The following is a 17,602-nucleotide window of genomic DNA, read 5'->3' on the forward strand; positions in this document are numbered from 1 at the left end:
GTCTGGTAGCATGATAGAGTCGTCTCGAAAGTCCAGGAGTGCTGCCTGGTGCGTGTTCGTCTTGGCGTTGAAGTCCCCAACAAGGAGAACTTCTCCATGGGCTGAAATGTCTGGGATATCCTGATGTAAGGGTGCATATGGCGATGTCTCACCCTCCTCTCGTGCCACTCTGAAGAGAGTACTCAGATACATCACAAAGGTCAAGGTGGAATGAGATAGAGAAAATGCAAAAGTCTTTCATTAGGAGGCACCTGGGCATCAAGGCTACTACACCATACTCTTTGTTACTCCTAGAGACAGGATGTATACCCATAGAGCTACATGCTCTGAAGAGAGTACTCAGATACATCACAAAGATCAAGGGCATGGATAATGAAAGGCTACCAAAGAGAGCATGGAAAGAAAGTCAGAAGCTTCAAAAGACAAACAAGGGCAAGATTTTGACATCCGGATGGGCACAGGACCTAAAAAAATGATTCAAGAAGTGGGAAGTAGAAGAGTATTTAAACTACTCTTCAGAGGAGATTGATGAAGAGGCTTTTCATTATGACCTGCTGAATGCACTACACAGGAAATGGCAAACAGCAGAAAACAAAGATAAATTTGAGTACTATCGCACATATATCAACCCCGAATATTGGTCAATTTATACAGGAAGGGAGACAACAACGCAGAAGTACATATGTACACCTATAGCAGTGCATAAACGGAGGGCTTTAGCCTCACTTCGCACCCGATCACACCAGCTGCAAATAGAAACAGGGGGATGGAAAAAGATGCCAAGGGAGAGTAGAATATGCCAACTATGTGATCAAGGTATGGTTGAAACAGAAGAACACATGGTAATGATATGCCCTCACTATGCACACATTAGGGAAGAGTTCAATCACCTCCTTGAGGGACATAACAAACTGGCTGATTTGCTGCATAAAGGGTCACCTTCAGCTTTAGGAACATTTGTGTATAAGCTCTTCAAGCATAGGAATCCACCTGAATCCTAGAAGGTGGTTTCTCTTTCCACCCTCCCATCTTCGGGAGGAGCTTTCATGTACTTGTGATATTGTATTGCTCAGGTCCCATAGGCCGGTTTTGGTCTTCAGAGGACGATAATATATTCTTCTTCTTCTTCTTCTTCTTCTGGCGAAGTGGGATGTGTCTGGCGGGAAGTAGCATATTGCTATGAAAAGATCACGGGTGTCTGTGCGTCAGATCCGGATCCACATGAATCGGGAGTGTGCGTCCTTCATCTCAATGGAGATGGCTCCAGCGAGGGAAGACCTGTACAATACTGCGACCCCGCCTGATCCTCGGACTCCTCCCGTATCCCTCGTCTCATCCCTGAAGGTTGACTCCCATGTGTAGCCACTGACTACTGGTAGTGGACGCTCTGGGCTCTGGTGTGTCTCCGTGTAAAAGACTGTATTGTCTTGTATAAGACTCCGAGAAGTTCCCTGGGTCTGACCATAAGGTACCATTACAGTTCCAAATGGTGCAATCTAGAGTCTCGAAAACCTGAGTCTCATAGGCCCCGTCCCCTTAGGGGGTACGGCCGACGGGTGCCGGTCAACAACCTACCATCTCGGACCACGGCCCATTTTCCCTCCTTGCGGGTAACATCCCGCTGCTACAGAAGAACTCGTCGCTCCTCAATCTGTAGTGGTGTCAAATCCTCGTCCATGGACAGGGTGGGATGCTCTCGTAAAGCGGCTCGGTGTCGGAGTGTCGCTAGTTGAGCATGTGAATCTCTGAAGCGAATGACTAGGGGCTGCTCTCGGTTGGGATCTCTCCCAACACGCCATGCTCCCTCTATGCCATGGTCGGGGACCCCCATGGTAGTGGTCACAAAGGTGATCGCCTCCTCCATGGGCGTCGTAGTGGTGCTGGTGCTGTCTCGCGTGATCCCTCGTATTCGGATGTTGAGGGCCTTCGATGCCCTCTGCTGTTGCTCCTGTATGGCCGCTGAAACGGTTGCCTTTGCGAGCTCCCGTTTCGCCACGTCCACCCATCTAGTTGTCTCTGCTATAGCCGACTGTATCGTGGCTATCTGTGCCTCCATCTCTGTGATTGGGGTCCCTCCAAGCGCTGCTTTGAGGGTCCCGAGCTCCTCTCGAAGCTGTGTGATGTCGTGCCTGAGTCCCTGGATAAGGGTGCCCCAGGGTGCCCTGCTCGTGTATAATGCCGGCCTGCTCCTGGGTGTAATGTGTCAGCTCTGCTTGACGGGTCCGGATGCTGTGTATCTCAGCCAATAGGGAGTCCCAAGCATCTAGTGGGGGCCTAAGATGTCCTGGTCCAGGTGGGAACTGGATCTCGAGAGGGGTTGGAATGAAGGTGGGCTGCTGAGGTTGTACTGAGGGTGGGGACAGCATGATCTGGGCGGGGGAGTGGTATGTAGGAGTAGCGAGGCCGGACGAGGTGATGAAGGGTGGCTGACTGAGAGGTAGAGGTGATACGAGGGGAAAGTACTGTGGAGCCGTGGCCGGTGGGGCCAGTGGTGAGGCTACTGGAGAGGAGACCTGTGATGATGGTGCAGGAGAGGGGGAGGAGAGAGGTGGCGTAGATGATGAGGCGGATGATGGTGGTGAAATAGTGGTGGTAACCATAGAGGTTGAGGATGTGGTGAGCGGCATGGGCTTTGGGTGGGCCCCTTTCTTCTGGGCCGCGGTGCTGTCTACTGTCAAACCGCTCCCGTTGCTGCGTTTGTTGAAGTCCTCTAGATTGAGTTGCTTTTGTGTTTTCGCCTTGTCACCGTTCCCCTTCCCCATCTCCACACGTATGCAAATTTGGACCGAAGGGTCTCCCGCCTAGTCTCCTGTCCTCATCCTCCTGTTCCCTTCATTATGGGGGAGGCAGCAGCGGGCAAAGAAGGGATTGCAGTAGGTCGGAGCTGTTGGAGAACCCCCGCTCACAGCTCCGACTTAAAAAAAGTAGCGGGGGGGGTAGCGAGGGGGTAGCAGAGAGAGCAGGGGGTAGTGGGAGAGAGAGAGTAGGGGGTAGCGCAGGGTAGCGGAGGGGGTAGCAGAGAGAGCAGGGGGTAGTGGGAGAGAGAGAGCAGGGGGTAGCGCAGGGAGAGAGCAGGGGGTAGCACAGGGAGCGCAGGGGGTAGCGGGGGCGCAGGGGTAGCGCAGGGAGAGAGAGAGCAGGGGGTAGCGAGGGGGTAGCAGAGAGAGCAGGGGGTAGCGGGAGAGAGAGAGCAGGGGGTAGTGGAGGGGGTACGGAGGGGTAGGAGGGGCTAGCAAAGGGGTAGCGAGGGGGTAGGGGGGGTAGCGAGGGGGTAGCAGAGAGAGCAGGGGGTAGCGGGAGAGAGAGAGAAGGGGTAGCATAGGGGGTAGTGAGGGGGTACGGAGGGGTAGCGGAGGGGGTAGCGAGGGGGTAGCAGAGAGAGCAGGGGGTAGCGCAGGGAGAGAGCAGGGGGTAGAGCAGGGGGTAGCGCAGGGAGAGAGCAGGGGGTAGCGCAGGGAGAGCAAGGGGTAGTGGGGGCGCAGGGGTAGCGCAGGGAGAGAGAGAGAGCAGGGGGTATCACAGGGGTAGCGAGGGGGTAGCAGAGAGAGCAGGGGGTAGCGGGAGAGAGAGAGCAGGGGGTACGGAGGGGTAGCGGAGGGGGTATGGAGCAGGGGGTAGTGGAGGGGGTAGAGAATTTGGTCTGTTCTCAAATGAATTCGACCTTCTCTCTTGTGGCTGATGCTACAACAGGAGATGGGAGGCTAATTGAGAGGGAGAGAGAGAGAGAGAGAGAGAGAGAGAGAGCCCTATGCAAGGCCAAGGATGATTATGAGACAAAGGTGCATAAATTATATCATTTCTGATATTTTCTGATCTGATGCTGGCGCATGTGGTTGTTCTTGCGCGTGTGCAGCTCAGAACAACGTTTTTACAAGCCATCTTCCAAAATTGTTAATTCATCTAGCATGGAGCTTACAAGAGGCTTCTTCTGCTGCTCCTGGTTCGCGTGCAATTTTTGTAAAAGCTACCAATGCAGTTCGGTTTTCTAGTGTTTTTCTGAAGTATTTTATCGAGCATTACAATGGCGATCAGTTGACAAGCTGCATCTCTCTTTCCTTGAGTGACAAAGATGCTGAAGCGACTGGACTTACAAAAGGTTTGATTTCAAATGATGGCTCCAGAGGATATGATGATTCTTTTTTGATGTTTTGTCATATTATTGAGACCTGTTCTTAGCCTCTGCTCACAAGTTTTCTAGTAGTCTGAAAAGATAACATGCACAATTGTCCATTGCTCCTGGCAGACCATTGAATATAGCTGCAGTTTTAGTCAAATGTACTATCGGTTGCATTTTAAATGAAGACTTATTGCATATATACACAAAGTTAGCTTCCTCATACAGAAGTTTTTCCAAGTACATGTTTCCAAGCATAATCACATGTACGATTGTAGGTTTTAGAGCAAAAAAATCTTTTGATGGCATTTCATATCATGGTTATCCTAGTATGTTGGCTTGTCTTTCGTAAGTATTAACGTCATTGCATGTGCTTCTGTCTAAAATGGGGAGCTTCTGATGGAGGCTGGTCGTTATTTCTTTCTCATGATGTGGTCTCCGGTGTTTCTGCAGACATCTATAATCCCTCGCTCTCTCTGGTATTTGTTTTCTGCATTTAGCCTCTCTTGTTGGCATCACAGTCATCTTGGTCTTGATGTATTGTCACCATTTGAGATGCTTCAATGAATGCACTCCCCTATCGTGTTCATGGAGCTTGTACGTGTGCTCTTGGCCATTGAGGATTTGCTATGCCAAACATAACCCACAAAGCATCACATGTTACTAGAACTGCTTCAAGGTGGTAGGGGTTATCAATGAAACAGCAAAGAAAACACATGTACTTCAAATCTAAAGTAGCACACCAGGTAGTAACACCTTCCGACTGCACATAGACATTTATCGGACATCCTTGCACCTCTAGAAAGTCGTGACAGAATATAAGGAATTCAAGTGAGCAGAAGGAAAGCATGCTATCCAGTCTTTAGAGGCGATATATAGTACTTGTCTTAAGTTTTAGAGTATTTAAAGGCATGTCTTATTTTTAGCTTATATTATAAGAATTGAGAAAACATAGAAAGTATGAGGACATGCATACGATTTGTAGGAAGCATAAGAGTTGAAAACAGAAATGCACATGACATTTGCCTCCTAGATTTAGGACACACTTGTCGCTAGTGGGATCTCTCAAATGTCCCTCGAGTTATTAAGGATTTTCAATTTCTAAATCTTGAGTTTATTGGAGAGCATTTTGTTGGATAATTAGGGTCAATGCCCCATTTGTGACCCCCCAAACGAGGAGAGCTTAAGGGGTTGACATCTCGCCATGCATGTGGGTAGTACCCTCTCTTTCTTGCAGCTTTTTGTGTTCATTTCTGTCCGTCTAGAATCTCCATAACTTGCTGCCACCATTCAGATCTCTTGGAGCAGTACCTAGGCTCTTCACAGTCTCTTGGATTGCTGGTCGATACTTTGCAGCCACAAGCACTTGCACATGAAGCTGTTTTGGAGCTTTTCAATTCCGATTTTAGGGTTTTCAGGCCGCTGCAGCAGAATCCGACCACTTGTGCACATTGGTTCAGCATTTCAAGGCTTTTTGGAGGCTTTTCCGACCTACTTGAGGCTGCTATTTGCATCTCCGAGCTGTTTTGGTGCTGCTGCAGAACAACCGCCTACATTAGAGGTGTGCTACTTCATCTCGGACTATTCAAGGGAGCCACCTTGCATGTGGACAGCCTGCTCTTGCACTTCGGAGCACCCTGCTGAGACGTTTTGAGGGTTTCGGAGGATTTCGGACCTGCTACAGCACCTTGAGCAGTCATCACGCCCACGAGTGCTCTTCCCTTGTCTCATTCTTGCATTTCGTGGCATCTACTTGCTGTTTTTTGGCTTGGGCTCACTCAGTTCTGCATTTTGGGGCATTTGGAGCACCACTAGACACCTATATCTGCCCTTTTGCACACAAGGAGTTGGCTGTTGTGTTTTCCCGAGATCAGCCCATTTCTTTACTGGTTCTTCATCTCAGCTTGCTGTCTGCCTTCATCAAGGTCTTTTGCTCGTGGAGAAGTTCAAGGGGGAAGGTTTTCCCACATGGCAAACCAAGATGCAGCTGCTCCTTATGCGTGTAGGCGTTTGGAATGTTGTTGAGGACGACAAAGTTGAATTACTTGATCAGCAACAATGCAAGCTTTGGAAGCAGCAGAATGCCAAGGCCATTGTGCTCATTGGTCTTTGCTTGGCCGACTCTCTCATCCATCATGTGGACTTCAAGTTAACAGCTAAGGAGATTTGGGATCGCCTTGAGACATTGTTTGATAATTAAATCACCAACTCCAAAGTCTTTTGAAGCTCAAGTTTTATGATTTGAAAATGGAAGAGAGTGATGAGTTGGATCATTTAGCAAGGTTCAATCTCTTGTACGACAACTTTCAAGTTTGAAAAGCCCACTTGATGATCAAGATAAGATGACTGTTCTTATGAAGAGTATGCATGGAATATCCCGCTTTGAGCAAACTCTTGAAGTACTTCGCCTTGCTACTACCACATTTGATGATATGGTGGCACTACTCATTGAGAAGGATTGTCGTTATAAGGATGCCCCTCTTGCCTCTCCTGGTGATCAAGAATTTGCTTCCAAATGGAAGACCAACAAGAACATTATTTGCAGGTTTTGCAAGAGGAAATGACATATTGAAGCTCATTGCTTCGAGAAGGAGGAATAGAAACAAGAGAAGTATCATGCCAATCTCCTTGCCAAAGAACAAGCCAAACCTGAAAAGCCCCTTGAGGAGATACAAGCAGCTACAACAGAGGTTCACGGCCTCTCATTCAAGGAGTCTTATGACTAGGGTTCTTGGGCTCTCTATGCCCTCTATGCTATGTGTGTGTGTGTTGAGTCAATAAAGGTTCTTAGCCTTGAGTTATCCCTCTAAACTGAATGTATTTGGAGTCAATAAGAGGTACTCTGCCTTGGGTTGTCCTAAAAAATGAATGTATTGTCTTTTACTTTGGTTTGATAGTACTGAGTTCAGAGTAGGGGGGGTGACAAGTGATGGTTTGCCCTTGCCGGTCGCAAGCTGACTGAGAAGTCACTATCACACGGGAGGTGTTGGATAGTTGGACTTGCTCTTTGTAGTATTGCGGGATTGATCTACTCTTTGCATGTTGGGTCTCACACTCTTTTCTTTGAAGGGGGATGTTGGAGATATCGTAGCCAAAGAGTGTGTTGATGTGATGTGAGATGTGTTGTACTAGGAGATCTAGTACTAGTTCATGTGTGAGTGCCACGTGTCACTATGGGACTTATCCCATATGCACTGGGTGCAAGTGTGTGTGTGTGTAGCCTATAAAGCTTGTACTTCACTTGTCTCATCTAGTGATGATGAATGAATGAAAGCCTTCATGGATTCTACATTTGTGTACCACTTCTTCACTCCCTAGCTTATCTTTTTCTCTCACTCACTCACTCCATGTTTCTAACAAGATGACCTCATTTGGACGAGGAAACCGACGTCTGAGGATATGGATTAGTAGAAATTGTGCATGGAAGCTTTGCAACTAGTAGGAATAGGATGGAAAGGGTCAAGCAGGAGAGCCCACATGTCAAATTGCAATTGAGAGACAACAAGAGTAGCTTAGGGGAGGTGTGGGTGCAGATACTGGTACAGCAAGGTTTTCTTGTAGATATAATTGCCACAAGCAAGGGCAGTTGGGCATGAAGGATATACACTGGCTATGTCGGTTTGAGGAAGGCTACAAGTAGTAGGCTAGAGGTGGCAAGAGCGGGGAAACTTGTAGAGGAGAGGCATACTTTGCCTTATCACACGAATAGTGACTCCAAGCTAGTAGACAGCATGAAAAATGGCCCACAATAAGAACCTAGAAAGGCTGCAATGATTGCCCAATGTGATGCATGATGAGGGGGTTGTGATGAAACCAACTTCTTTAGCCAGTAGCACGGCCCATGCGCATTCAATGTGCTTGAAGAACCTTGGCATAGCATATTCAGGCTGTACCTCAGGGTGCAACACCAGATTGCCTCGAAATTTGCAATATGTAGTGGCAGCTTTATGCACAGAGCTTTACAGCAGAATGTGTTTTCTTGGCTGTATTTTTACAAGCATGGTTGGTCTGGGTTGTGTACCTAAAGAGTAGAGTTGTTAGGTGAGTTCGGTACTATAAGATTTTTTTTTTGGGGTGGGGGTGAGGGATAAAATTGTCGTACGGCCCCTATTGTGCCTATTGGTTCCTGTTGTCGCTGTCTACTCCTGTCATCCTCTTTACCCTGTTTGCTTTTTTTGGCGGGCTGCATTTAGGTTCCGGGGGGGGGGTACAGTGCGAGTCTGCTCCCATTGTCACTGTCTACTCTAGTCCAAATTCCCACAAAACCCTCTTGTTGGCGGGCTGTGTCTGCCACCAAGAGGGCTGTTTTGCAACCTCTATGTGCTTTTTAACACTAGGACCAAAGAAATTTGCAGATTTATCTTGCAGACTTTTTCAAGATGCTCATAGATGCATATTCGAATGGAGATTGCATGGATGAGAATTTGCTGAACTTGATAGATTGCTCAATAAAGAATAATAGTAAAGAGATGACCACAATTTGGCATTTGCAGAACTTTTTGAACTTGAATTGAGATTGAGGGGCTAAGAACCCCCCCCCTTTTCCCATATCTAGGCTCTTTTTATTGCTCAAATGGATACAAAACCAGGTTGCAATGCACCTTACAAACTCGATTCAAACTTTGGACATGGACACAGACAGAAGACTTATTCAACAAGTGGGCCAAGTTGAGCTTGCATCTAGAGATGATCCTATTGGGAACTGGTCTCCAGAGTCCAGGTGCACCTCAATCTGCAAGGAAGATGCCTAATCGCACTTCATCCCACATTAGTTGCATGCATTGGATCTCTAGGAAAGACTAAGATCACCATGGAAAAATAAAATACAAATGAACAAATCTCAGATTTGGAATACTTTTTCTCCTTTGGTTGTGGAGCCCTTGGTGCAATTGCAGCTCCTCTTGCTTGGATAGGTGAGATCTTGGGTCTTTAGAAAGAAAAACTCAGAAAAAGTGATGCAGGCTAGAGAGAGAAATCCTTAGAATGGAGTAATCTTTTGGAGAGAGAGTGATGATGCTGCTCTGAGGCAGGGTGAAGAGAAAGAGGTGCTAGAGGCGAAGAGAGGGGAATATCTCTGCAGAGAAAGAGAAAGTGCTGCTGTAGAGAGAGAATACTGGCAGAGGAGAGAGAAAGCTGCTGCACCACCAAGAGGGCCTGAGAGGGAGGATGGCTGCACCAAGGTGGGGAAGGGAGGAGGGCTGCTGCACCAAGGAGGGAGGGACAGAATTGGATGTGCGAATTTGTGTGGAATGAGGGAGGGGAGGCCCTTCTTTTATAGGGCCAGCCCACCATCTGCCTAAGATTGCAGTTTTGGGGGCTGGGCTGGCTCAATTTGGCATCTTTTTCAGCCCAGCAAATGGTGGGCTGACCCCTACACTTGCCCCTCTCCTCCTTGCCCCCTCCTATTGCCAAGTGGCTGTGCCAGTTGGCCCTGCTGCCAGCTCAGCCTGCAGCCTGCCACAAGTCACCTAAAACCCCTAAAAAATCAACTCAGCCTGCAGCCTGCCACAAGTCACCTAAAACCCCTAAAAAATCAAACGTGTCAGAATTGAATTCTGACTTCACCTGCTAAGGATTAAAGTGGCCTCTCCCTCACCAAAAAGGACCTCACGTCGGCCTTGGCCTGCATGCCTTACTAGCTCCGGACGGGTTCCTAATAGGTAGTCCTAGACATTGACCTGTTCTAAAGTCATTTTTGAGTTTTATTAACCTCAACTAAGAGGTTTAGTCATTGTCATCATATCTTGTATCTCCATACCTCTTGGCATGTTTCCTGGCTCACACCCAAGGCCCTGAGAACATTCTCTTGGATGGTTGCTAGGTCGTCTACAATTTGTGCATTTGATTGATCCCAGAAATGGGAACTTAGGTGGGTGTGATTTTCTAATGTCCCTCTCAAGGAGAGGACATCACTCTTGTGGGTCACTAATGCCCATAGCCCCAAGCAAGGGGCCCTCAAATGCTAGACCTAGCCCCCATGACCTAAGTGAATTGTAGGAAAACATTTATAGAGCGAATGTCAATCTTCTTCAAAGCTATATCCACTTGCTTGGTACTTTTTCTTTTGAATTTCATTTTATTTCAAAATATTTATGATAACATGCTTTGCAAAAGAAGGTAAATGTTTTCCTACAGTTCAGTGGGGGCTAGGGCTAGCATTTGAGGGTGAAACCCCTTGCTTGGGGTTATGGGCAATAGTGACCCACAAGAGTGATGGCCTCTCCTTGAGAGGGGCATCCGAAAATCACACTGCACCTACATTCCCATTTCTGGGACCAATCAAATGCATAGATTGCAGACTGACCTAGCAACCATCCAAGAGAATGTTCTCAGGGCTTGGGTGTGAGCCAGGAAACATACAAAGAGTATTTATGATAACATGCTGTGCAAAAGAAGGTCTTTCATTATGTTGTCTTCAATTGAAATGCTTTTTCATAAGCATCGAGGATGTCAGGAGATTCCTGAAACATAGCTCTGTCCATCCATTTTGCATCTGTGGATGGAAATCCTCTAAACTTAAGGAGATACATCTTTCAAATTCTTTTCTGGTCTTCCAGTGTTGAATTTGTGGAAGATGACCTACTCCGGGATTAATAGTATCTCATTGTCTTAAACTTCGGGTGGGTCCTTCTAATGGAAGAATGAATTGTGTTATTATAGGCAAACTCTAATAATAGGGAGATACTTTTCCCACATGGTTTGCTGATCATGAACATAAATTTTAAGCAAATCCAAGGGGGTATTATATGTAACTTCAATTCGGCCATTAGTTTGTGGGTGAAGGCTGAAGAAAAAAACTTAGAATGGTTCCAAGATTTTCAAACAAAGCTTGCTAGAAGTTACTTGTAAATGTAGAATCTTTTTCTGGAACTATGGACTGGGGCATCCCGTGGTGTCTAAAGATGCTTCGGATAAATAGATGTGCAGCTTCAGGTGCTTTGAGGTTCTTTCTATAAGGTCAGTCAATCTTGTTGAGGAAGCAGAAACTGAAGAAGAAGAACCAGAGAATGTCAAAACTTAAGCTTTCACTGCTTACAACACCCAAGTCAAATTTGACAAGGGTAAGGATCCATATGTTTTCTGAGTTATGTGTGTATGAGGTCAATAATGGTTCTCTGCCATGGATAGTGCATCCTTAAATGATTGTTAGTCTTTTGAGAATTTTCCTTGTAACCACTCTATGAATAAAAAAATATATTTGTGTCTCATTGTTTCTATATGGATTTACAAGTCGGCCGCCTCAGTTCTAGCAGATGATGGAGTCCCCAGGATCAGGCTCGTGGTTGAGAGCCCAGAGTCCCTCCTAGACTTAATCCTTCTTGAGACCTTGGAAGGGGGCATACTTTGCCAGAGGGTGGAGACCGGGTTACCAAGCCAGTGTCTTCGGTATAGACAGATGGGTCACCTCGCTAGAGATTGCCCTCGTGGCCTCCCTCGTGCACCTCCCCTCCCCCCTCCGTAGAGTAGGCAAAGTCAGCAAGTCCGAGTTCAGGGCCCTCTCAGGCAGGAGTAGCAGGAGTCTCAGACCCCATGGGTTACCCCCTCAGAAGGGAACTGGACACAGGTTAAAAAGAAAAAGAAACCAAGCAAGCAGGTCTGCAAATGCTGCAGGCAAAGGGCCAATCGCAAGGAGAGGGACATGGTTGACCGAGAGGCCTCGAAGGAGGAACAACAGGAGCCACCTCCTCCAGCGGCAGGGGCCACCGTCCATCCAACGGATCCTCCACCAGCTTCGGAGGTTCAGCCTCCGCACCCACCCTTGCAGCAGGAGTGAGCCCCATGAGCTCTAGATGCGGCGATGGCGGAAGCCCGACGAGGGCCGCGGAGGAGCCGATCCAGAGTCCCGGCGAGCCTGATCAACAAGGGGGGCCTGAGGTCGTCCTTTTTCCTCCTCCCCCTCCCCCTCCTCCTCTTCACTTCCCCCTCTCCCTCCTCCCTCCCCCCTTAGTCCCCCCTTCTATGGTTACTCTCACCACCCGTCCCCCTCCCTTTGTCCCTTGTGTCCCTACCCCTCCCTCTCCCGTCGTCCCCCTTTCCACTTCAGCAGCAGCTTCTTCCGTTGTCCCCCGCGTCCCTACCCCTCCCTCTCCCACCGCCCCCCTCTCTACTTCAGCAGCAGCTTCTTCTGCTTTGACACCCCTGCCATCAGGCAAGGGAACGATGACGTCCCCTTCTGCTTCCTCATCGCAGCAGCAGGTCCGCTCAGAGAGGGATCCTGAGGGATGAGGCTCGTCCCAACCTCCAGCCTGGGCGTCCCTTACCGCGGGACTCTAGAGGTTAGGACCTTGGAACTATTTGGAGATTTCGAACTCATACCCTCTACCATTGGAGTTAACGCTCATGGTCCTTTAGCCTCGGAAGGGGGGTTTGATCAGTGCTGTGGAATCTCAGACACACCTCGTTTGGAGATTTTTGTTTGCCTCCACAGGTTTGGAGAAGTGGTCCCCGAGGTGTTTGATGCTATTTTGGGTAATCAGATTACACTCATGATGGACAAGTGGATAGGAACACAGGGACTAGATCTTTGGTACGCCCATGGCGCAGAGGTGAACTTTCAGTTGAGCTTCACGAGCGAGGAGCTGGTGTGTGGTTTGGCGATAGGAGTTATTAGATTGCCGCTGGAGGCAAAGGTGGAGCAGGTACACTTTTGGCCCCTCCAGAAGTGCGCGGAGTTGTTCGGGGTGGAAGCCTCCTTTATGATGAAGTGGGCACGGAAGATCGGTATTGAGCCGGTATCCACCCTAGTACGGTGCTGCACAGACACTGACTACCTGCCCTCTAAACCCCCAGCAAAATCACACAAGGTAGTCTTTCTAGGACATGCACCCACTCACAGGAGAGCCTTGTTCCTGACTCCCCCGTCCTCATGAGTTGGACCATAGTGAGTTGGAACGTACACGAGCTCCACGATCGTGTTCGTAGCCAGCCGCAGTACCTGATACTCCGGTAAGAGTTGCAGAGGGCAGTGGTAGGGCGGGCAGTGGACATCCTTATGATTCAAGAGCACATGTTTTCAGCCGCAGACATTAGACGACGCCATCACCTTCTCCCAGGGAGAGGTCCAGAGGAGTGGTGTCTTGCAGTAGGACGGAGCGGAGGGGTCTGCATCTCAATCTCACAGACTTTGGCTTCAGAGGTCTATGATCATAGCGAGCTCATTTCAGGACGGGTAGTTTGGATGGGAGTTCGGACGGGAGAGTCTAGGATTGGGATCGGGGCCAGCGTGTAGACAGCACCGCTCGGCCTTTTGGAGGAGGCTGTCAGAGTGTCTTCCGGATGTTGACTCCTGGATTGTTGGAGGTGACTTCAACAACCTGGAGTTTGGGGAAGACAAGTAGGGCGGCGTCTCGTTCTCTGAGATGCCAGCAGCAGAGCGTAGCACCTGGGAGCAGTTCATTTTTATGATAAGTGGCAGAGACCTGTGGAGAGAGCCAAAGTTCAGCAGGACTCCTGGCAGCCTTCTCTTCTTCTTTGGACAGAGGAGACATGATGGATTGCTAGAGAGATTAGACCGCTTCTATGTTGGGGATTGGGCACTACATAGAGGCGGATATATTGGGATTCTGGCAGGTACCACGATGTCAGACCACTCTCCAATGATACTTCACTTGGATCAGCCCCGTCGAGGTCTCCCCCAGAAGGGGGTCTGCATTCTAGAGGACCTCTTGCAAGACGAGGAGATTCAGCAAGTCATGGCGGTGATTTGGGAGCTGTCAAAGATGGCACCGTATGAGGGCTGGGCTGCGTGGGTGGCCGATGCGATTCAAAGGAGCAGTGAGGAGTTGCAGGCTCATGCCCTTAGGTGGAGGAGGAACCTTCAGGAGCGGGAGTGGGCTTTGAGGAGAGACCTTGCCTCCATCGAGAGGCTCAGGGAGCAGGACCTAGTTTCTCAGTGGCTTAGTGATAGATTTGAGAGCGCTCGTCTCGAGCTTCAAGACACGAAGCTGGGGCGGGCTGAGTTCTCCTATCACTCCTCCCAGGCCCGATGGGTGCAACAGGGGGACAAGATGTCGAAGCAGTTCTTTCGGACCACTGGGCCTCGATCGACAGGCACACAGCTACGTCTCCGGGACTCGCAGGGTATCATGTACACTGACCCGCAAGGGAAAGATAGGTTAGATATCCGACAGTGGAGGCCGATCACTTTGCTTGATACTGCATACAAGATTCTTGCTAAGGTCTTGAGTTTGCGGTTATGGCTTCATCTTACCGACATCATCCATGACACACAGATTGGGTTTGTCCAGGAGCGCAGCATCCTGGACAACATCTTCACGTTCTGGGAGGTAGTAGATTGGTCCAGGGAGGAGTCACAGCCGCTAGCCGTCCTTCTCTTGGACTTTGAGAAGGCCTACGACAGGGTGGAGTGGTCTTTCCTGGAGGGCACTATGAGGAGATTAGGTTTCTCAGACATATGGGTCAGAGGAGTTTCAACGCTATATGCAGGGAGCTCTAGTCAGATGCTTATCGGAGGACACACAGGCGAGGCCTTTCCTTTCTCTTGCTCGGTCCGCCAGGGTTATCCACTAGCTCCCTTCCTCTTCTTGTTTGTGGCAAAGGCTTTGGGCTACTATTTGAGATCACAGGTGGCGGGTCTCACAGGGTTGAGGCTCCCAATCAAATAGGAGGAGAAGCTCCTTGACTCAGAGTTTGCAGATGACACGGCCTTGTATTTTGAGGGCACCACAGTGAGTCTAGAGAGAGTCAAAGGCGCCCTGGCTATCTACTGTGAGGCCTCGGAGGCACGGATCAATTGGACGAAATTCATAGGCTTCTTCACGGGCTTTGAGGAGACACAGGAGATCCGTGAGTGGGGGAGTGACTTTGGCTTCATATGGATACTGCGGGGCCAGACAACGAGATACCTCGGATGCCAGGTGGGTATTGATATCACAGCAGAGCAGCAGATTGCCCCGGTCCTTGAGAGTGTTCGGTGCAAGCTTCTCTATTGGAGCTCGGCCAAACTCTCCCTCGCAAGTTGCGCCTTAGTGGCAAACTAGGTCCTTCTTGCCAGGGCTTGGTATATTGACTCTTGCTGGTGCTTTCATAGAGGATGCATTGGGCAGCTCCGACGGTTGGTACGGAACTTCCTCTGGATAGGTTCAGACGGCACGAGGAACATTAGGGCCCGAGTAGCTTGGTAGACGGTGATCATGCTGCAGGCACTGGGAGGCTTGGGTATCATTGATCCGGAGATGCAGAGCAGGGCTCTTCTGGGCAAGTTGGTGGTTCGTGGCCTCACCCCAGGTGCAGAGCCTTGGAAGCTTCTCTTACAGCGAGGGCTTCTGAGGAACACCCCACGCATTGGGGGACAGTGGCAGCCTTCACATAGATGGATCTTCGTAGAGGCTCCCCTTACGGCGGGGAAGGGCTCCCCCCTGATGAGGAGTCTTTACAGGGTTTGGCAGAGACTTGCAGGGGATCTCATACGTGCTCCGCTCAGATGCAGAGAGGAGTTTGAGCGCCAGCCCCTTATGTGGCATCCAGAGGTTCCAGATCAGGAGGGATGTATGCTTGGACTGTATGCTTGGACAGTGGACTCACATTGGTTGGGCACAGTGGGACAGTGGTCCAGCAGGGTCTTTTGGTCGTTGGAGTAGACTACCTATGGAGATACGAGGCTTGACGCCCTAGGGCATCTACGAGGGGTAGGGCAGCTGATGGGCGAAATTGACTTAGCCATTCCTGAGTCGTGGTGGGAAGGACTTCACGTGTGGAGAGACATCAGATGGTTGGGGCAGTTTTCCCGTACTGGTGTTCCCTTGAGGATGTTGATGCAGTGCGGCAGCACGCACCCCGGCTTCTTTCGAGTAGGACCTGGAGGCCTACTTCAGTCACTCACTGAGAGTGACCCTGAGCTGGATGGGAGTCTTGATGGGATACGCTAGCAGATGATCAGAGTGGTAGGACGTTTGGGGAAGGAGTGGCACATTGACCCTCCCAGTATCTCAGAGCAGGACGCCTCTAGATGGTGCCTTTGGCTGTGGGAGGGTAGACCCCTGAGGGAGGTCCAGTGGGATCCGGGGAAGTGGTTCTGGCCCTCTAGGGGCGGCCTAGCTGAGACGGTGGATGAGGTGCCCTTCTTTTCCTACACCACACGGATTGGCAAGAGGCTTCAGATGGACTCGTCGAGGTGGGACCCCTTGAGGGAGAGACATTGGGTGACCCAGAGAGTGCACCGGGATGTGCGCTCTAGGTTTTGGACGCGGTTGTGGTCCAGCTTGCAGTCGAGGAAGATCTCATACTTCTTCTGGCTGGCAGCCCACGGAGGTTTGACCATCGGACCATGGTTGGAGTAGATGCGAGTGGAGGGGCAGTGCCATTGTTGCTGCGATGGTGTCCTGGAGATGATCCTGCATTGCCTATGGAGTTGTCGTAGCGCAGTGAGGATTTGGATGAGAGCCCTGAGGATCATGACACGTATGCATAGTCTTCACAGAGATTACACCTGGGGGATGGTGGCTTGGTTGACAGAGGGAGGACACGCGTTTCAGATTGATGAGATCTCCCCAGCCTACCGTATACAAGGTTAGAGCATCCAGAGGATTGCACTCCACGAGGCAGTCCCTCCTGACAACCTAGCTCCTCCTTCTCCTAGGGAGGACATTGTTTGGGAGGTGGTAGCTAGCATCACGGCTTGGAACATTTGGGTGGCTCGCTATAGTCTTGTGATGCGAGAGCACCCAGGTCCACCCTCGGCTACCTTAGTTGCCATCTGGTAGGATATCATCTACACTCTACGGTCCATCTGGGAGTGTGGGACTCTAGGCTCTAGGGCGACTATTCGTTTCTGCAAGGCTTGGTCTGCAGGTGTTCTCTACATCTTCACTCCGCGAGGGATTCGCTGGCTGTATAGTCCCCCCACTTGGATGTTAGCCCTAGTTTCAGAGATCCCCTAGCAGTGAGCTGGGTTGCTCTGGAACAGGCCGATTTCTTTCTTTCAGCCTTTTCCGGTTTTTTCCATACTCAGCACCTTTGGGGCTGCTATCTTGTATGAAATCTTTCAAGCATTAATAGAAGGTTCCTTTCTTTGGAAAAAAAAAAACTTCATATGGTTTCTAAACAGTTGTTCTATCAGCCGCCGATTAAAAGTGGCTGGGGCATTAGTAAGGCCAAATGGCATTACCAGATACTCAGAGTCCGAAATTTGTCCAGAACTATTTCAGCCTTGGCTGCCCACATTCCCACAAAAGTGTCTTGGGCCCAAATTGAAATACATGCAAACTTTGATTGCAGCCCAAATTGCAATTGACAATGCAAGGCTGTATAAGCAGGCAGGCTGCAGTGTTAGGCTAGAAGTGAGCAAGCTGCAACGAGTAGTGCTTCGTGCAGAGCGCAAATCTGGAGAGTAGCACCTTGAAGTAGTGAACATGGGAAGCTATGGTGATTTAGGCCAGAGTAGCTAGCACGCTTCAGTCTTCCAATGTGAGCAGTATGCGTGTGTGTGTGTGTGTGAGAGAGAGAGAGAGAAAGAAAGAAAGAAATTTT

At 49.6% G+C, this 17,602-nt stretch overlaps 1 protein-coding gene across 5 annotated transcripts in view; it reads left to right on the top strand.

Moving 5' to 3' along the window:
* The window catches only part of LOC147894455 (dyggve-melchior-clausen syndrome protein), a 99,434-nt gene that overhangs the window by 19,742 nt on the left and 62,090 nt on the right, over positions 1 to 17,602 (top strand). For 4 of the 5 annotated variants that reach the window (XM_087384470.1, XM_087384471.1, XM_087384469.1 and 1 more), the window contains exon 3: positions 3,854 to 4,096. In XM_087384470.1, the coding sequence (XP_087240596.1) occupies positions 3,854 to 4,096 (243 nt within the window). The remainder of the gene's footprint in view (positions 1 to 3,853; positions 4,097 to 17,602) is intronic. The other variant, XM_087384472.1, reaches the window with a different exon arrangement.

Source organism: Dipteris shenzhenensis, chromosome 14 (genome assembly GCF_047967505.1).
Source record: "Dipteris shenzhenensis isolate YYH24624 ecotype China chromosome 14, Dip_SZ_1.0, whole genome shotgun sequence".
Taxonomy (NCBI): domain Eukaryota; kingdom Viridiplantae; phylum Streptophyta; class Polypodiopsida; order Gleicheniales; family Dipteridaceae; genus Dipteris; species Dipteris shenzhenensis.